Genomic DNA, 21,842 nt, shown 5'->3' on the forward strand with positions numbered 1-21,842 from the left:
CTTGGAGTGATTAGTATTTTTATTTATTTGTTTGTTTGTTTATTTATTTATTTATTTGGTTTGCCCCTTTTTCTCCCCAATTGTATGCGGCCAATTACCCCACTCTTCCGAGCCGTCCCGGTCGCTGCTCCACCCCCTCTGCCAATCCGGGGAGGGCTGCAGACTACCACATGTGGAGTCACCAGCCGCTTCTTTTCACCTGACAGTGAGGAGTTTCGCCAGAGGGACATAGCGCGTGGGAGGATCACGCTATTCCCCCCTGTTCCCTCTCCCCCCCGAACAGGCGCCCCGACCGACCAGAGGAGGTGCTAGTGCAGCAACCAGGACGCATACCCACATCCGGCTTCCCACCCGCAGACACGGCCAGTTGTGTCTGTGGGGACACCCAACCAAGCCAGACGTAACACGGGGATTCAAACCGGCGATCCCCGTGTTGGTAGGCAACAGAATAGACCGCCACACTACCCGAACGCCCATTATTTTTAGAAGGGTCCAAATCCAGATGACCTTTTTTTGGCATGTGCCATGTGTGTTGGATGAATGAATGAGTGAGTGCCGTGCAGACATCAGCAGTGATGTATGAGAGTTCATTAGAGGATGACTTCTTAAGGTGAAAGGCCATATTTAATTTCTTGCTATTTAATTGCTCCCTCATCAAGTCACTCTGCAGTCTGCTTATTCAATAAATTTGCATCTCAGTTTTTTCAATAATTGCCCTTCATATTCTTTGGTGATTTATGCATTTGTCTTACCACAGCTCCCCCAACGTCCCGGGGGCATGTTGTGAAAGCGTTTGATGTTTTACAGTTTTCGGAGGGGGACACCATATGCCTAGGGGAAAACTAAATCACTATCACTTGTTAAACATGAGGAACATATGTATAGTGGCTTGCACACGGATGCACTCATGCACACGTGCACACGTGTGCGCACACACTCATACAAAGCTTCAGCAAAAAGGCTTTAAACCCCTGACTGTACTCTGGCTTTAATATTTCATCGGATGCACTGCATCTCTGAGATCGCCACGTCGTTGAAAGAAGGAACGACGTTCTTCCAAATCTGTAGCATTCGATATCACGGACCAACCTGTTTCATCCAGGTCCAGGTTTGACTGCAGTACTAAATCCTGAGCTGCTTTAAGTTTTGAAATCGCAAATAAATACCTCTCAGTAACAGGCTGGTATGGTGCACATTCATTTGGCAAGCACTGGAGACAAATCTCAACAATGGTTGTCTTTTTCATGGTGAAATAACTCACTCAAATTTCTGCAAAGGACAAACAGGATTACTAATCTCCATTCATCTTCACGTATGAAACAGGCAAAGAGGGCAAATACATGAAGCATGAACACATCCCAGGGCTTGTTGGTTGCTTTGCAATTACAATTTTGAAAGTTTAGCACTAAATGAGATATTTGAATATCTCATTTGGTGCTAACATCTTCTCCTTCTTCTTCTGGTGTGGGAATATGGCGGCGCGAATGTACATTTGCAGCGGCCTCACCCACTACCGTCCATGCAGTGTCTTTGTCCACATCTGTCCACGTCTTCGTTTGATGGCTGGGAGAGCTGGCGCTGGATCAGCAGGGAGAGTTCGGTCTGCTGTGTCCTGTGGGCCCAGGGACCACGGCCCTGCCTGGAGCTACGCCCGAAGAGGAAACACAGAGGGCAGTCTGACAGGATGCGGAAGCAGGGCAGGCTAAGCTAACTGCTAGCCCATGCAGACCAGCAGTTCCGATAACACCGAGGGCGGTCTGGCGGCGGCCTCTCCTAGCGTTGACTGTGTTTTTGGTGTTGTCGTGTGGAGTGCGGGGAGGTGTGTTGAAGGTGTGTGGCTGGGGGAGCTGGTGTTGGATCGGCTGGGGCAGCCTGGCCTGCTGCATCTGGCGGGCCCAGGGACCACGGCCTTGCCTGGAGCTGTGCCCGAAGAGGAAACACCGAGGGCATTCTGACAGGACACAGAAGTGGGGGAGGCTAAGCTAACTGCTAACCCATGCAGACCGGCAGTTCCGACAGTCATGCTGGTGTTGGTTCTCTTGGACAGTGATTTTATTTTATTTTATTTTTTTGGAGTTTAATGTATGTGTTCTTGTAGTTTTTAGATACGTGATTTTGTCTTTGTGTTGCTCTGCTGTGGGCTGGGGGAAACTACGTTTTGTTTCATTTTATGTACTTGTGTACACGAAATGACAAAGTGTTCCTGATTCCTGATTCAATACATTTGTAGTCTTATTTGAAATGCATGTAATTTGTTCATTGCCAATACTGAGGAATAGCAACTAAAAACGGTGTCATAGGCAAATTACATTAGTCATTTAGCCGACGCTTTTATCCAAAGCGACTTACAATAAGTGCATTTAACGTAGGAAATCAGGAGAACTACTAGTCATCAGATGTCATAAGTGCATCTAAACAAGCATCTAAGAGCAAAACCAGTGCTAAAGTAAAAGTGCAAGAAAGAGTTTTTTTGTTTTGTTTAAATGAGTGAATACAATAAGTGCTAAGAACCAGTAACAGGGTAGTAGTTCTTAAAGAGCTGAGTTTTCAACCTGCGCCAAAAGATGGGCAGCGACTCGGCTGTCCTGACATCAGTGGGGAGTTCATTCCACCACTGTGGGGCCAGGACAGAAAAGAGCCGTGACCAGGTCAATCGGCAGCAAGGGCCTCTGAGCGACGGGGCAACCAGGCATCCCAAGGCAGCAGAGGGAAGTGGTCGGGCGGGGGTGTAGGGCTTGACCATGGCCTGGAGATAGGATGGAGCTGTTCCTTTCACTGCCCTGTAGGCTAGCACCAGAGTCTTAAACTGGATGCGAGCAGCTACTGGGAGCCAGTGTAGGGACAGGAGAAGGGGAGTTGTGTGGGAGAACTTAAGGCGGTTGAACACCAGACGAGTTGCAGCTTTCTGAACAAGCTCCAGAGGTCTGTGGCCGACGCCGAGGCGCCAGCAAGAAGGGAGTTGCCATAGTCCAGCCGGGAGATGACCAGAGCCTGGATGAGCACCTGTGCCATCTCGTCGGTGAGGAATGGGCGAATCCTCCTGATGTTATAGAGGAGAAATCTGCAGGAGCGAGCAACCGATGCAACGTTTTCAGCAAACAACAGTTGGTCGTCCAGGATCACACCCGGATTCCTCGCAGTCCGAGTTGGCGTCACCACGGTGTTGTCAATGGTGATGGCCAGGTGTCAGTGTGGGCAACCTTTCCCCGGAAGGAACATCAGCTCTGTCTTGTCCAGATTGAGCTTCAGGTGGTGTGTCACCATCCACTCCGAGATGTCACTCACGCACGCAGAAATGCGTGTCTCTACTTGTGTGTCAGAGGGAGGAAAGCAAATACGTATCTGTTGTTCGTTAATGATGGGAGGTCTGAGATGTCAAATGACTCACAGTGGTAAAATTTGCAAAGAGAATCAGACATTGCAGTTAACATGAGGAAATTCTGATCTGGTAGAAGGTGAAGAGATGAAACGTGAGGCTTGCCTGCTGTTCTTTCACACTGTAAAGAGCACATGGCTGACTTTGGATCAGCACCGCTGTCAATGAGAAAGAGTTAATAGAACCTTGGTCAGGCCCTGTGCTTCAGCCAAGCACCTCCTCTCATGTCAGCTTTTACATAAATAAGAGCTTGTTCTCTCCCTCTCTTTCTTTCTCTCATACACACCCACACAGAGCCTGTCAGAATTGCATGAGGATGGGAGGAGGAGGAAGGAGGCAGGTGGGTGAAGCATGACACGTGAAAAAGAAAAAGCATTGCTGTAATGCTGCATCTACAGCTCTCCATCTATTCTCTCTCTCTCTCTCTCTCTCTCTCTCTCTCTCTCTCTCTCTCTCTCTCTCTCTCTCTCTCTCTCTCTCTCTCTCTCTCTCTCTCTGTCTCCAGGTCTGGTAAGGTTTTCAGCATTGTTTTCTCCTCTTTGAATCCAGGCTTTCCTTAAATTGTTCACATTATTCTTAAAAATCAATTTTTTTTTTGTAGCTAGGAGGATCTTCAGTCCCCTTCTTTCCCCCATTTGTGTGGGATTTGTGTTTCGTTGTTACAGCTGTCAAAGAGACTGCCGGTCGGATCCGACTTAAAGGAAAGCCAAACTGAAAATGTTCAATACTTGAATCTTTGAAGCTCGATCCATGTTGTCACCATTATGACTCACGCCGTATGATCAGCAAAACATCTTGGTCTAATTCATCCAAGTCCATTACACAACACTCGAAGCTGATCAGGCTGGACAGAACTTGCTTCATGCTTGGCCAGAAGTGGTCTAAAGCGACATAACACAGTTCACACATCTCAGCAGCTTTCAGCTTTTTCTTCCCCCTTCGCGCCGTGCATCGGTGAGCTGCTGACTACATGTTATTCCATAATTCATACATTTGCGTGATCACCAGAAAGAAAAAAAATGGGTTTGAGAAGAAAATGCCTCTTTTTTTCTTGTAGCTGAATGGACAGACACACGTAAGTGTGAAGTGACTAAGCACACTAAATAATGGACCGTCATCATTGGGAGGAAGCTGAAGAAGAAAAAGGGATGCAAAACGCAACTGTTATGTGACTTTGATGTGAACAGAAAAATACATCATCCTAAATTTGGAGTTGGAAGTGGGCCTACTATTGACGATACAGTTTCAGATGAGCAGCGGATATTATTTACATCATATCCTGATAAAGCTCTTAACACTGACATGGTAAAATAGAGGTTTTTGCACTGATTCAACAGAGCTAAAGTTAGCTTGTCTGAATCATGTTTTTAGGTAACCAGCAACCCAGAAAAACAAGCTGACACATCGGAAACGCTTTAAGACTCCATAGATTGATTTGTTTGGGAAATTTTCAAGGTGACAGAGGACATCTTACTAACATCCCTGCTGATGGTGTGTCTGTGAAATCCTGCCTCAAATGAAACCGCATGGGCATTACCAAGAATATAGTGATGAATATATGGTAGAATATAGTGGTAGGGGGGCGTCTGGGTAGCATAGCGGTCTATTCCGTTGCCTACCAATATGGGGATTGTGGGTTCAAATTCCCGTGTTACCTCCGGCTTGGTCGGGCATCCCTACAGACACAATTTGGCCATGTCTGCAGGTGGGAAGCTGGATGTGGGTATGTGTCCTGGTCATTGCACTAGCGCCTCCTCTGGTAGGTCAGGGTGCCTGTTCGGGGGGGAGGGGGAACTGGGAGGAATAGCATGATCCTCCCACACGCTACGTCCCCCTAACAAAACTCTCACTGTCAGGTGAAAGAAGCAGCTGGTGGCTCCACATGTATCGGAGGAGGCGTGTGGTAGCCTGCAGCCCTCCCCGGATCGGCAGAGGGGGGTGGAGCAGCCACCGGGATGGCTCGGAAGAGTAGGGTAATTGGATGGGTACAATTGGGGAGAAAAAGGGGGGAGGGGATCCAAAAAATAAATAAATAAAGGTGACAGAGTATGTCTTCCTTACATTCCTGCCGATGGTGTTTCTGTGAAACTGCATTACCATGATTAAAGTGATGAATATAGAGATAGGGGTGTAGAAAAAAAAACCTTTTTGCCAGATTTTGCCAGTTTTCTGACCAATGAGGACAATAATGTTAATAATTTAAAAAAAAACCCCACAAAATATTTAACGCCTTACAAAAGCACACATTTTTAGATACACTCACTCACACACATTTTTGGAGGGGTCACTTGTCCAGGAAGCAGAAGCTCAGAATTTGGAATTGCTCTCCTCTCTCCTTGTGTTGCTGGTGAAGGACAGAGTATGACTTATGACTAATTCATCCTGCCAAAGGTTTCATTACGTCAAAACTCACACTCTCACGAGGTCGTCCCAAGACCACTGTTTTCTCTCTCTCTCTCTTTCCACTCAGCCTCCATAAAATTAATGAAGAATAGCCTCAGGCCAGGCTAAAGGCTGCGGGTTACGTATTTCCAAACTCCCCCCTGTAGAGGAAACAGCAGCACCCATCTTAGAGAGATAAACACTACTCTGCCTTGCTAAATGCAGGATGACTCACTCAAGATGTGGAAATCTCTTCCAGTACTGGCTTCAGCCATCACTTCAGGTCCACCTCGCTGTGTTTGGTGAGCTCAGAGTACCTTCAAGAGAGGACGAGTGCCTCCAGTTAGGGTGACGAATAAAGAAGAAATGTAAATTTCTCCCTCACACGTGGATCATTACGTAGTTTCAGATCTGCTGGGGCTGTATGATGCACAGCAGTGACCTTGGTTTCTTGACCTTTCCATGCAGACACAAACTATAAAAATCTCACCATCACTGACTGCCTCGTACCTCAAGTTCAGTCTGCAGAGGCCCTGATAAAGACGGGAAAACAAGACGGTTTAAAGGCTGATAATATTTAGGCATGGCGAGCGATTGCCAAGATCATTGAGAGTCTGCAACGGTCTGTGCAAAATAGGGTGGGTCACCCTGGAGAGTTAACATACATTATCTTGTTTTTGTAGCCCTAAAATTTTAATTGTTCACCTCCCCATCAAGCCTTCGACCAGTCAAGGCTGACAGGGGTAAATTCAATTCAATTCAAAACTTTATTGCAGACTCAGGGTCCATAACAAACAAAGACAAGTAGGTAAAGGACAAACCCCAGACAATACAAAGAGTAAACACAATAAAATAACATAAATGGAACAAATCAGTGTCTTATAAGAAGGTAAAGTTGGTTTTAATTTGGATATTGGGCATTCAGGGGAATTTAAGGGACCCTCTTCAAAGTGCAGTACAAAAACTTCAATAGCCTCCCATATAAATAGCCAACTCATACAAAATCAAGTGTGTTAGAAAGTGCATGACTGGTGGGTCAGTCCAAGGCAATTACATTTTTAAACAATGTTCTGTTGATTTTTTTTGTATAGCCCAATGTCACAGATTGCCGCCGAGAGGAACAAAGGCTGAGGCGCTCAACCAGCTCATCCCAAATGTGACCTGCTGGCTGGGAAAATGGTGCTCTGTTAGGTCTATATGACTGTGGTGTCATTTAACAAGATAATAAGTGATTAGCATATTAAAAAGAAGGGGCAGATGAACTAGTTCACGCTCGAAACAAACAAATGAAAGGTGAGCTCACCTGGCGAGCACACCTGGCGGGATTTTGCCATCGCTTCTTTGCAGACGCAGTGTACGCTACACTTACTGCCACACTGTAAAAGCTTGAACTTCTTGGACTATTTGAGATTTAGGACAATGTCCAAAAGTGGAGAACCGGATTCTGACTTCAAGTGACCAGACTGTTCATGTCATATTTACTGCTGAGGACCCCGAGATGCTGTGTGTTATCTCTCACCAACTTAAAAAGCTGGACATCTTGAAGGATTTAAAGTCTGACATCTCTGAACTGAAGCACTCTGTGGAGTATTTCAATATATCATGGAAGAATTTAAGGAAGAACAGGAAATGCTGAAGGAAGACGTTGCTAAACTGGAAAATGTTGCAACAACCTTGGCAAATGAACATGTAAAGCTCAAAATGATGATGTTGGACCTCCAGTGTAGAAGTATGGGAGATAACCTACTATTCATGGGAATAGCGGAAAGAGAGAAGGAAACTTGGGAAACGTTGGAGGCCCTTGCGAGGGCATTCATGCAGGAGCGACCGGGAATCCCAGAGGAAGAGGTTAAAAAGGTCCAGCTGGATGAGTACACAGGCTTGAGCAACATAAGAGACAAGGTAAACCAAGACCTCTTGTTGTTAATTTTACTAGTTCCAAATGTAAGGACTGAGTCCTGGGGCTCAGCATAAAACTGAGAAGTACAAGTTTGTACATGAGTAATCAATATCCACAGAGGTGGTTGAGACGCGGCGCAAGCTCATTCCCATTATGAACTCCTTGAAACAGAAGGGGTGAAAAGTTTGCCTTGTGGTTGAGAAACTCTTATGTGAATGACGAACTTTACAGAGGAGACAGTGATGGACAATAACCTCAGCATTAATGCAGAGAGACTGGGTTATGATGTCACTGTCCTAACAGGTTTAGGATTGGTTAAAAAAGTTGTTTATGCACCATTTCCATAGTAACACAACCACATAGTGAAACTGTCTTGGGTTCAAGACTGCAAGGATGAAAGGCTTGATTTGGATGCTTTACCTCTTTATTCCATCCATTTAATTTGCCATTCATCGTTGGAGCTGTAGTTTATTTTGGGACTGAGAAAAGACATTTAACCCATGGGAAAGTGGACAGCCTTGGTTTTTATTAAGTGTCTTGTGTTGATGTTTTTGTCACTGGAGTTTAATATTGGTACATCAGGCTCAACCATAAGGAAGAACTTGAATTTCTGTTATTAATTCATTGTTATTAATTATCATTAATTGTTAATTAATCATTTATTCTGTTAATTACTTACTATTTCATATTAATTGAATTGATAGATAATTTAGAGCATTGGCACTAGTATGGTCAATGAAGAAATAGGAATTGTCAGTTATACTTTCAATGGTTTTGCAGATCATAAAAAATGGCACAATATTTTTTCGTGGCTTAAAGAAAAATAGCAACATATTTTTTTTTGCCTCTAGGAAACTCATTCTCCTGAGATAGATGAAATAAATTGGAAAAAGGGTGGGATGGCCCAATTTGTTTTTCACATGGTCAGATAAATTCAAAAGGTGTTATAATTCTTTTTAAGAAGTAATTTAATTTTCAGTTTTGTTCCATATGCACAGATTCAGTGGGAAGATGGTTACTTTTCAATATAATAATTCAAGGAATGGTAGATAGAAAAGGACGTCCTCCAATTAACTCTCACACACATGCCCTTATGAAGATTCATAATCTTGTGGACGCTTTAGATTTAGGTATTTGGAGATTTAAAAATCCAAATTTGATTGGAAACACTTGGAGAAGGCAAAACCAGGCGAGTAGAATTGATTTCTTTTTAATTTATTTTTCTCTTATCTCCAAAGTAATTGGTGTATCAATAGAAGATAAATTGTGGTTCTGATCATAATTCTATTGGATTAAATCTTTCAGTATTGGAAAATGTACATGGACCAGGATATTGGAAGTTTAACCAGTCTTCTCCAAGATGAGGAATTTGTTGACAAGTCTAAGAGATTCATTACTGATTTTTTTGCACACAATATTGGTACAGCAAATCCTCTTATAGTCTGGGAAGCATATGTAGCTTTAGAGGATATACAGTTGCTTACTCTTTAAAAAAAAAGTAATTGAAAGAACAAATGTTAGCAGCAGAAGTTGAGCAGCTGATTCTTCTTCTTTCTGCTGCTCCCATTAGGGGTCGCCACAGCAGATCATCCGTTCCCATCTCTTCCTGTCCTCTGCATCTTCCTCGGTCACACCAACCACCTACATACACCTCTCTCACCTCATCCATAAAGCTCCTCTTTGGCCTTCCTATTTTCCTCTTCCCTGGCAGCTCCATCTTCAGCATCCTTCTCCCAATATACCCAGCATCTCTCCTCCACACATGTCCAAACTATCTCAATCTCTCCTCTCTTGCTTTGTCTCCAAACTGTCCAACCTGAGCTGTCCCTCTAATGTACTCATTCCCTAATCCTGTCTATATTTACCACTCCCAATTAAATTCTTAGCATCTTCAACTCTGCCACCTCCAGCTCCACCTCCTGTCTTTTCGTCAGTGCCACCATCTCCAAACCATATAACGTAGATGGTCTCACTATATCTTGTAAACCTTCCCTTTCACTCTTGCTGGTACCCTTCTGTCACAAATCACTCCTGACACTCATCTCCACCCACTCCACCCTGCCTGCACTCTCTTCTTCACCTCTCTTCCACACTCTCTGTTACTTTGAACAGTTGACCCCAAGTAATTTAACTCATCCACCTTTCTCACCTCTACTCCTTGCATCCTCACCATTCTGCTGTCCTCCCTCTCATTAACGTATATGTATTCCGTCTTGCTCCTATCGACTTTCATTCCTCTTCTCTCCAGTGCATACTTTCACCTCTCCAGGCTCTCCTCCACCTGCACCCTACTCTCACTGCAGATCACAATGTCATCCGCGAACATCATAGTACACAGAGACTCCTGCCGGATTTTGTCTATCAACCTGTCCATCACCATTGCAAACTAGAAAGGGCTCAGAGCCAATCTTTGATATAATCTTACTTCCTCCTTGAGAAAACATCCATCATTCCTACCACATACCTCACCACTGTCACACTGCCGTCATACATATCCTCCACCACTCCTACATACTCCTCTGCCACTTTCGATTTCCTTATACAATAATACCACACCACCTCTCTCAGCAGCCTGTCATGTGCTTTGTCTAAATCCACAAAGACACAATGTAACTCCTTCTGAATCCTTCTCTATACTTCTCTATCAACATTCCCAAAGCAAACATCACATCTGTAGTGTTCTTTCATGGCATGAAACCATACTGATGCTTGCTAATCGTCACCTCTCCTCTTAACCTAGCTTCTATTACTCTTTCTCATATCTTCATGCTGTGGCTGATCAACTTTATACCTCTGTAGTTGCTACAGTTCTGCACATCACCCTTGTACTTGAAAATCGGTACCAGTATGCTTCTTCTCCACTCCTCAGGCATCCTCTCACTTTCCAAGATTGTGTTAAACAACCTCGTTCCTCGGTGGCTAACTATGTGCCATGGAGAACCATGTGTATGCAGGTTTTCATTCCAACCTGGCTCCACACCAGGTGATTTCACTGATACATTCTTCCTCTTTGGCTGAAGGGCGCCGCTAATCAGTGAAATCACCTGGTGTGGAGTCCGGCAGGAATGAAAACGTACATACACATGGCTCTCCATGGCACATGGTTAGCCACCCTGACCTAGTTGAAAACTCCACTGCCATCTCTCCTAAACATCTATCCTCCATGCCGCTATAGTTATGTCATCTGGACCAACTGCCTTTCCACTCTTCGTCCTCTTCATAGCTTCCCTCACTTCATTCTTGCTAATCCACCGCACTTCTGGATGCATTATCCCCATATCATCCTGCCTTCTCTCGCTCTCATTTTCTTCATTCATCAGCCCCTCAAAGTACGTCTTCTACCTTCTGAACACACTCTCCTCACTAGTCACCACATTTCCATCTCCATCCTTCATCATTCTAACCTGCTACACATCCTTCCCAGCTTGATCCCTGTGACTACCCAGTCAACTGCCTTCACCACCTCTCTCTTCACCGTACGCCTTATCTCCTTGTACTCCTGTCTACTTTCTTCATCTCTCTGACTATCCCACTCTTCTTCACTAACCTCTTCCTCTGTATACATTCCTGTACTTCCTCATTCCACCGCCAAGTCTCCTTGTCTTCCTTCCTCTGTCCAGATGACACACCAAGTACCTTCCAAGCTGTCTCCCTCACCATTTCTGCAGTGGTTGCCCAGCCATCCGGCAACTCTTCACTACCAACCAGTGCCTGTCTTAACGCCGCTCTGAATCCCACACAACAGTCTTCCTTCTTCAGCTCCCACCACTTGATCCTTGGCTCTGCCTTCACTCTCTGCCTTTTCATCAATCATCCTACAGACCACCATCTGTCCTTCCACATTCCTATCCTTGACACCACACCTTCCCGTCACTTCCTCATCACCTTCATTACCTTAACCAGCATGCCCACTGAAGTCCACTTCCATCACCGCTCTCCCCTCATTGGGTACACTTTCCACAACTTCATCCAACTCACTCCAGAATTATTCTTTTTATTCCATCTCACACCAAACTTGCGGGGCATGTGTGCAGACAACATTCATCATCACACCTTCGATTTCCAGCTTAATACTCATCACTCTGTCTGACACTCTGTTCATCTCCAACACACTCTTGGCATACTCTTCCTTCAGAATTACCCCTACCAAATTTCTCCTCCTATCCACACCATGGTAGAAGAGTTTGAACCCACCTCCTATGCTCCTGGCCTTACTCCCCTTCCACCTTGTCTCTTGCACACACAGTATGTCTACCTTTCTTCTCTCCATCATATCAGCCAGCTCTCTCCCTTTACCAGTCAAAGTGCCAACATTTAAAGTTCCGACTCTCCCCTCCACACTCCTACACTTCCTCCTCTCCCACTGCCTCTGGACACGCCTTCCCCCTCTCCTTAGCCCAACAGTAGCATAGTTTCCACCGGCACCCTGCTGGCCAACAGTACCAGTGGCAGTCGTTGGATAACATATATCTTGATTATAAAGCAACAAAAAAATTTTCAAAAATGTAATTGCCATAGCTTTACCCTCCCTTTGTGCACTTTCTAACACATTTGGTTTTGTATGAGTAGGCCCTATATACAGGAAGCGATTGCATTTTTGTAATATATTTATAAAAACTTAACTAAACATTTTTTTCAAAAATGTAATCGGTGTGGGTTGACCCACCAGTCATGCACTTTCTAACACACTTGATTTTGTATGAGTTGGACTTTTACATGGGAAGCCATTGTAGTTTTTGTAATACAAAAACTGCACCTTGAAGACGGTCCCTTAAATTCCCTTGAACGTCCCATATTCAATATCCAAATTAAAACTAGCTTTATCTCAGTTCAAAGATGTCACAATTATATCAAACATAGTTGATTTTTCAACTGGAATCTGACACAAATCTGTGCTCGTTGGCGAGTGTGCCTCTGTGACTGCATTCGTAACCAGTATTCTTGCCTGTGACTGTAATCCACGAAAGTCGGCCATTAAATGTGTGATGCCCACCCAGTTTATCTCCCAGTCAGTTAGTACTGGGAAAGTGTTCCTGGCTACAGCCTGTGTTACTGTCTCTGATATCCTTCTACCATTTGCATTTGTCAAAACCAACTATGTGATATTAACGGTTACAACTCATTTGTGCTCTTACTCCTTCCTACCCAACTAAATATTCCATTTGCTTTACAAATTAATTGCGTTTCAATTATATGTTTCTGGCGGTGGCAGCGGCACCATCTCCTGTTAGTCATTCATGTATTAATAATGTGTGCAGCTGTTCTGCTCTCTAGCCAACAAGCCCTGCCTCCCTTCCTGCCTTCAGGGACCAGTATTGATCTGCATAGTCTCTTATACGTACACGAGCAAAACCATTAGCACCAACACCGTGGCTCAAGTCTGCTGACAGTCACTGCTATCCTTTAGCTTCTTTGTTGTTATCCTGTCATTGTGTATGTCTTTCATTTTAAAAAAAAAACCTATTTATTGTTTTCACAAATCTAGATCAGTGAGGGGTTTGCCTGTAATCCTACGGTGTGTGTGTGTGTGTGTGTGTGTGTGTGTGTGTGTGTGCGCGCGCACGCGCGTGTGCATATTTCTGTAGTTTTTATAGGCCTGATAAATAGCACTGGAACATCTAAACATGCAGAAGACTGACCTGAAACACGGTGGCACGTTGGCACAGTGGTTAGCGCGGTTGCCTCACAGCAAGAGGGTCCTGGGTTCGAACCCCGGGATTGTCCAACCTTGGGGGTCATCCCAGGTCGTCCTCTGTGTGGAGTTTGCATGTTCTCCCCGTGTCTGCGTGGGTTTCCTCTGGGTGCTCCGGTTTCCTCCCACAGTCCCAAAGACATGTAGGTCAGGTGAATCGGCCGTACTAAATTGTCCGTAGATGTGAATCCACCTGCTGCCCAATGACTGCTGGGATAGGCTCCAGCATCCCGCGACCCTGAGAGCAGGATAAGCGGTTTGGATGGTGGATGGATGGACCTGAGACACTTTCACTGTACTCCCTCTCCTTGTCCTCGTTTTCCCCTCCCTACATTTTCCTCTTATTCTTTTATCTCCCTAAATAACTCGCTCACTCTTCCCTCTAATCGTTATATGACTGCTTTTCTCCTCCACCACCACCCCCCTTTCTCTTTCCTGCCTCCAACAGGAATATCTCTTCTCTGTAAGAGTGGTCTTGAGGAGCATGTTGTGACGGCCATGCCTCTAGAGATGGAGAAGACCGTCACCAAGCTGATGTACGACTTCCAGAGGAACTCTACCTCTGATGATGATTCTGGATGTGCACTCGAGGAATATGCCTGGGTCCCTCCTGGTCTAAATCCTGAACAGGTATGCGCAAACCAACGACATTGTTCACTTCTGTGTTCCTCTGACAGCCACAGGTCTTTGCCTCGTGTCAAAAAGTTCAACTCGCATCCAGTAATGAGCCCCAAACCTACATCCATTCAGTGCACATTTGATAGCCTTCACCCACCAACTGGAACAAATTAATCACACACCCTCATCCATACCCTTACCCAAAAGCCCTATCAGCACATGCTAATTATGAATTGCCTTTTGTCCAGCATAGGCAGACCATGTCAAATTTAGCCGTTATCAGCCAGAGGAATACAAATTACCAGTTGATGATGCATCCGTGACACTCTACTAACATCCAGGATGGAACGTTTGGGTGTGCAAAAATGAGCAAGAATGCCGATCATTATTATTTCTAACTCCCCATCATGTTGTTTTATTATCCTCCCATACGGTAATGGGGAGGTGATAAGGAGCGAGGCAGGGAGCACCAAGATATTTGAGGGGGGGGGAAATAATTGCAGGCAAGTGTCTCAGCTGTCAGCATTAGAGCTGCCTCTGTGCAAAAAAACAGAGTCAAAGCCAAATAGAGTGAGAAGCATGACCATGCCATGAAAATGAACCACAGGCTAATTTCCACTGAAGGATTGCATTGTCTGAGGGATACAGCGAAATGCCGTGTTATCCGAGTCCCTCTATTAGAGGACATGTTTCATCTTACAATATATTTGTTTTTTTGTATTTTATTGTATTAGTTTTCGATTTGTGTTTAATTCAGATCTTTTTTCTGACAATCCCCAAAAATTCCGAAGCATGGGTTTCCTCTTGGTCCGCCTCTATTGTAAAGCCTCTCTAATGCAAACATCCCAGAAAGGGAAGTCATTTGAACCAGTGATGTGCTCAAATGACTGATAAGTCAAAAATACAGTGCTAACTTCTGTCTGTATAGAAATTGTAGCACACAATTGCAACAAGCCTCCTAGGGCTCTGTTAACGGGCGGTGACGGGCATGGCTGATAGCAGTCATTTTCTCCAGTCAGCCATCTTGACAGGATGCCGAAGAATGCTGCAGCCTTTCCCATCGCGATGGGAGATGAAGGCAATCAGAACTGGCTGTTAGTTTTCTAATGTGCCGGAGTGTGAGAGTTTTAAGCCTGTCACGTCCTGCAGATGGATGAGTCACAAGATGGCGGATTTCTCTCTGTACCATATCAGTACTTTGCAGTGTACTAAAATCATCACAATTTCTAATCTTAACTTTTCACATAACACCAATTTTGATATAACAGGTCAAAAACGATGGCCTGGGCAAGTCACAGACGAAACGTAATTGCCAAAATCCAGGATGACAAAGCTAACAGCTTTGGCTTAGCATTATTTTTCATTCATTGAATGTCTGCATTTTTCATTATTTTTGTGAAAGATTACTGTAAAAAATGACAGTGCAGTCAAAATTAGTTAACATACTATAAAGTCTGACAGAATAAACAGCAGCCATTGGAATGATGGATGAACCATATTGAATCAACCAGAAGTAATGCCAACTTAATTATGAATCCATTGTCTTGGCATTTGAGTTTCACCAAGATGCTGAATAGTTCTTCTCTTTATTATGTTTGTTTACAGAGCAAGACACTTAAGCAATTAGTGTTGACATTGCTTCCAATTACTTGGCATATTGACTCAAAATACAGAGTGCAGTACAAAAGACACAATGATGGTACCCCCTCAACTTGCAGCTGTTAGAACCAGTGTACTATATTGTAAAACTGTACTGTACTGTACTGTAATACACTGGTTAGAAAGCTCATCTAAGCAGCTTATTTGAAAAATATATATGGACTTGTATTCTTATAATTTAGGAATGTTGTGTCTTTGTTTGCAGCTATGAAGTTTTATGGTCCTCCAGGGATTTAAATGTGTAAATTTAGCAAAACATTTTGGAAACCTTTTCACAGCCAATCACATTTGATTACATCACAATAGAACAGTACTTTCAGATGCAATGTGTTGGTCCTTTGTGTAAAGGAATCTGATGCAAATTGATGATGTGAACTGATGCCGTCTGATGTGTACTTCTCAGGTGCTAAATCTCCAAATTGTATTTCCTTCCTCCGTTTCATCCACAAACTTACACCAATTAAACAAGTCCTGTTCAATAAAAAAACAATGATTGCCTCCTGGACTATGAACTTTAGCCACAAAACTAAGTATAACAGAATATCCATGAGTTTCTCAGTAATGTGAATATCCCCCTGTGACAAAGGAAAGAATATGGAAATTCCAAAGGTTGCATCTTCTGAAGTAACAAGGTGCCATTTGTCATACACACTTTCAATTCTAGATGTTGATTTTCAAGGGCAATGTTGATGGAGGGCAGAAAAAAAAATGTGATGCACGTGAAGACTGTGGTAAATTAATTTGAAACTGCTTTCAGATTCATTTGGGTGGCCTTTAACCAATTCCACTCACATGTATTATCATCTGACAGGCATGTCTAGTGAAATAATGACGCATCGGATTATGTAGACTCGCACCATTTACTTCAGACAATGAAGTTCAAATTAGATGCACGTGTCAGTTGCCATGGCTGTAAAATTAACAGTGTGTAGACCTTTTACTTCAACTTTAAGCACTGGAAAAACCTTCAATGCTCAGTTTTCAGAATCAGCAGCTGTCTGTTGTGTTTGTTTCAGGTGCATCAGTATTACAACTCCTTACCAGAAGAGAAGGTTCCCTATGTAAACAGCCCTGGAGAGAAATATCGTATCAAACAACTGCTTCACCAGTTGCCACCACATGACAATGAGGTAAGAACTTCCAATTCTACAAGTAATAAATTCCTCTGACTGTTATTTATTAACAGTAAATGTGTGTTGCTATGGCAACAGAGATAGCTAATAGCAATAGCAAGGGATCAGCTCAATGCTCCCTCTGCCCTGTGGGTTAGCTATCGAATGGGTTAGCTATAGGTTAAGGTTGGCTTAAGGTAAGCGTTGGGTTAAGGTTAGGGTTAGCTATCGATTAAGGCAGTGGTACTCACTAATTTTCTTAGGAGATCCACTTATGAGTAAGACCATTCCTCAAAGAGCCACAGAGATTGCAGATATAACTCGGGTGTTTTTTCTTTTTATCATCACTCTCAAGATATTTACCATCTTTGTGTATATTTTTAAAAAAAATATAGTACCATGCTTTCCATCCTTACATCTCTTTTTATTCTAATAATAAATCTGTCCATTTTGAGAGGGGTGGAGGTCAAGACAATATTTGATGTAACCTTATGTGCTAAACTTGCAAAACATTTCGCAAATACAAAGCTACACACATAGGCTATACGTCTACCCATGATCCCACGCTGTTACGTAGCCTACGTTCTTTGACATATCTTCAGTATGCTGCCATCTGCTGGATAATTCATTTCAATATGCTAAAACAGGACACAAACGGAACCTATAGAAGTAAGTTATAGCTATGTTCTTATTGCTATCAGTGGATCTATATGAGGCGCAAAACAAAGTCTCACGAGCCGCATACGGCTCGCGAGCCACGTAAAGAGTAACACTGGATTAAGGGTAGTTTAAGGTAAGTGTAGGGTTAAGGTTAGGGTTAGCTATCGGTTAAGGTTAGCTTAAGGTAAGCGTAGGGTTAAGGTTAGGGTTAGCTGTCGGTTCAGGTTAGATTAAGGTAAGCGCTGCGTTAAGGTTAGGGTTAGCTATCAGTCAAAGTTAGCTTAAAGTAAGCATTGGGTTAAGGTTAGATAGAGGTTGAGGTTAAGTCAAGTTAAGGTAGGGTAGGTTAAATTTAGGTAAATTCAATGAAATAGGGCTGAGGGAACATAGACACTCCCCAATGCTAATGCATAGCTATGACGTCTTCTCACCTATTTGATACATCAGCAGAAACCCTGGCAACTTAAAAGTGATTGTAAATAAAACTCTCAATTAGGTGCGCTACTGTAATACCCTGGATGAAGAGGAGAAGAGAGAGCTGAAGTTGTTCAGCAATCAACGGAAGAAAGAAAACTTGGGCCGAGGCAATGTCCGGCCTTTCCCACTCACTATCAATGGGACCATCTGTGAACAGGTACAACCCGCAATCTAGCATCTCTTCATACTGACCTTTGTGCTGAGGGCCAAGGGATAAAGTTATAAGCCTGACACTTATCCATGTGTTAACCCTATAAAAGACCATATACCAGAAAAATAATGCTGCAGAGCTATGGTGTTTTTTCCCTTAACACAAATGAGTCATGATCTGTGCCATGGAAAATCTAATTTGTGTATGAAGAAAAAAACAATTGTCATCACTCCACATTGGCCCATGTATGCATTCGATGCTCAGATTTGCTTGCCTAGGATTTTCTGACAATTCAACAGACCGATGAAAGAGATGCAAAGAAGAAACACTTAACTTTTAAAAGATCTGACTCATTTGGAGTACCATTTTTCTCTACCTCTACTCGCTTTCTCTTTCCCTTTGCACTCCTCACTCCAGATTACCCATTTTATTTGCCTTTCTTTCTCTCTCTTAGTGTGGGGGACAGATAAATGGAGGAGACATTGTAGTGTTTGCTGTGAGGGCGGGCCATGGGCAGTGCTGGCATCCTCATTGCTTTGTGTGCAGCATGTGTGAGGAACTTTTGGTGGATCTCATCTACTTCTACCAGGATGGCAAGATCTATTGTGGCCGACACCATGCTGAGAGGCTGAAACCCCGCTGTTGTGCCTGTGATGAGGTGCGCTTGTCTGGGTTTAGAGCCTATAGGGGTTGGGAATGCTTGAGTGGCTCAGAGAAGCTTGGAATAGGGTTTAAGCTGCTCTGGGATAAAAAGATATCTGTCTCAGTATTGTTTCCGTATCTCGGAAATGCCATGCCTGGCTTTTTGATACTTGATGTGCGGTGAGCAGAAAATCAATTCAGTTGAATTTTTTTCTCTCATTCTCCACACCCCCATCAACCACCTTTTATCTCAATCAAATCGGTTTGTCTCTTTAGAGTATATGTGTTCTAATTCAATGTCATGATGATGCAGATAATATTCGCCGATGAGTGCACCGAGGCGGAGGGCAGGCACTGGCACATGAAGCACTTCTGCTGCTTCGAGTGTGAGGCCACCCTTGGTGGCCAGCGCTACATCATGAAGGACGGACGGCCGCACTGCTGTAACTGCTTCGAGTCTCTTTACGCAGAGTACTGTGACTCATGTGGAGAACACATAGGTACAGCACGATGGACGTGTCTTCTGCATGTTTTCCTGATACAAGCATATTTGAACCGTTAAATGCAAAAATACACACTATCCGTTTTACACGAACTTCATCGACAGCCCCTTACAGCCAGTTGGGGAGCAGATTTTAGCATGGATATTATTACCACTCTGCGGCCTGAGCTGTACACAGCTGAGGAAAGGCACAGTCAGAGCCGTGAGATGCGGATGGTTATTATCCTCCCAGGCTCCAGTGGAGAAGTGTGGTTGTTTCAAAGGATGCCATGTTGTATCCAGATGGAGGCTCTGAGAGACAATTAGTTCCCCTAGCTCAGGAGCAGGTCCAATGAAATGTGTTCTCATGTTATTTCACAGACCGAATAATCACACGATTGGGTGTAACATCAAATATCATTCTCCCCTGGGGAAGTAAAGCGCAGTGTTTGTTCTGAATCTCATTTCTCTCAATAAATATCATTATCATACTCCAAGAGACATGTTTTGAAGATTAAACCAGCCTAAAATCCGACTGCGCTTGACGGTGTATGTTACTAGCAGTGCTAAATACCATGTAGCACAGTTAAAGGAATTCACACATTTATGTCACTTGTATTTAAGAGACATCAGAATAGTTGAGCACAATTATCTGTCAAGTGATGACAAGTGATTTTTATAACAGCAGGGGTGCGATAAACTGGCAGACTAATAAACTGTTAACTGGTATGTTAGAGATAGATTTAAAAAAAAATTTGACTTTTCATAAAATTGTGGCTATTTCTTTCCAATCTGCCTTAGGCATTGACCAAGGCCAGATGACTTATGATGGGCAACACTGGCATGCAACAGAGGAATGTTTTTGTTGTGCCCATTGTAAACGCTCACTGCTAGGTCGACCATTCCTGCCCAAGCAGGGGCAAATCTTCTGCTCACGTTCCTGCAGTGCTGGACAGGTAGGTTAAGATCGTTTGCTATCAATATTCTATTGTTTGAATTATCTCTTTCTGTATATTATCCGAAGGGACTTGTTTGTTCATATATGATATTTAGTCATGAGTCACATGTGTATATAGTGATCAGCACTTGGACAATCTTACTAATCAATTGCATATCAACTAATCAGGATCCAGATGAGTCCGACTCCTCAGATTCAGCCTTTCAGAGCGCCCGTTCCCGTGAGTCCCGCCATAGCACCAAGATTGGGAAGAAAGAGCGCCGTAATGCCGAGCAGGAACGGCGGAGTGCCGAGGCCCGCCAGCCAGCTCCCCCACCCATGCCCGACCGTCTGTCAGCTGAAATAGATCCCATGTCTGTTCAGATGGACCGCCTGAGCCTCTCGTCTGGTCAGACCCCGAGCAGAACCCCCAGCCGCACCCCGAGCCGCACCCCCAGCCTGAACCAGGTGTGGATGAGCCGGGATGAACCCTACTCCTCTGCTGCCTATGAGGGTTCCCAAATGGATCAATCCCCAACCCCGACACCCATACAGCTGCTGGGCCAGTGTAACCCAAGACAAGGCTACAATCCCACCCCTAACCCTCACCCCCCAGCACAAAGCCCTGTCAACCCAGGAAAGAGGCCTGACTCCTGGGCAAAGGAGCAAGGCAACACCAAGAGAACCCCCATGGCTGCCCTCAGGGGCCACTCCTTCAATGAGAACTGGATCCACCACAGCCAGGATGAGTTCAGGCCCACCAAGCTGCGCACTCAAATGAGCTTCAATGAGATGTCTAGCCAGAATCAGGGCTTCTCAGATAAAAGGAGCATTAGTATGCATGGATTCCAGAGAGACAGCCGGCCTCCGCTTACCAGGAGGAACCCTATCAATGGCATGAGCTTCAATGAGCCGCTAACTCCTCTAGAGCAGACTCCTCGAGGATCCATGGACTCCCTTACCATGTCCAATGCTACAGGTTAGGGCATACGCTGCAATGATAACAGCTTAGGATATGATATGATATGATATGATATGATATGATTTCAGCAAGTGGGGTGCAGTCGCACCTGTCTCAAGTCAGCCTAATTGGCTTGAGACAGGTTATAATGCAGCTGCATCCCCATGAATGCATGCCAGAGCCTGGGAGACAGCTTAAGACATTGGAGATGCACAGCTCTCTCCACAACATAAGAATTTTAAATAGATGTCTGTTTTAATTCTTTTAATGGATTTAATCTCTGGTTTTTTTAATGATTTTGCCTCAATAAACAGGCTGCGCCCTAGTCTGTCATCAGTGTCTGTGTCTCTGTGCTGGGGAGTCAGGACTGTAGCTGAGGTATGCCACAGCGGTGGCCCATGCGGAGACTCTGACATGGGGAAGAGACACGGACACTGATGATAGATGACAGTGAAATAGCCCATGTATTAACACAAAAACAGTAAAAAACACCAGAGTTAAAAACCATTAAAAGACTAAAAACACATATTTTTTGGGGGGAGAGAGCTATGCAGGTCTGTGTACCTGCAGTCTTGATCTGACTCCCAGGCTCTGGTGAGCCTTCATAGGGGTACAGCTGTGTTATAACCTGTCTCAAGTCAATTAGGCTGACTGGAGACAGGTGTGACAGTACTCTATCCACCACAATTATATATGTCAACTCAGATTTATTTGTGTGGCCCTAAATCCCAATTTCTTCCCACAGGGCTATAAGCCCACCATTACATTCTGTATGATGTATAACACTTCCTATC

At 44.1% G+C, this 21,842-nt stretch overlaps 1 protein-coding gene across 1 annotated transcript in view; it reads left to right on the forward strand.

Annotated features, from left to right (window-relative positions):
• LOC130107359 (prickle-like protein 2) overlaps nt 1–21,842 on the forward strand; it is a 53,465-nt gene that overhangs the window by 30,174 nt on the left and 1,449 nt on the right. The window contains exons 2-8 of the mRNA XM_056273913.1: nt 13,799–13,980; nt 16,644–16,757; nt 17,896–18,033; nt 18,482–18,685; nt 18,983–19,169; nt 19,952–20,106; nt 20,277–21,066. Coding sequence (XP_056129888.1) covers nt 13,849–13,980; nt 16,644–16,757; nt 17,896–18,033; nt 18,482–18,685; nt 18,983–19,169; nt 19,952–20,106; nt 20,277–21,066 — 1,720 coding nt within the window. The 5' untranslated portion in view covers nt 13,799–13,848. The remainder of the gene's footprint in view (nt 1–13,798; nt 13,981–16,643; nt 16,758–17,895; nt 18,034–18,481; nt 18,686–18,982; nt 19,170–19,951; nt 20,107–20,276; nt 21,067–21,842) is intronic.

Source organism: Lampris incognitus, chromosome 2 (genome assembly GCF_029633865.1).
Source record: "Lampris incognitus isolate fLamInc1 chromosome 2, fLamInc1.hap2, whole genome shotgun sequence".
Lineage (NCBI taxonomy): Eukaryota > Metazoa > Chordata > Actinopteri > Lampriformes > Lampridae > Lampris > Lampris incognitus.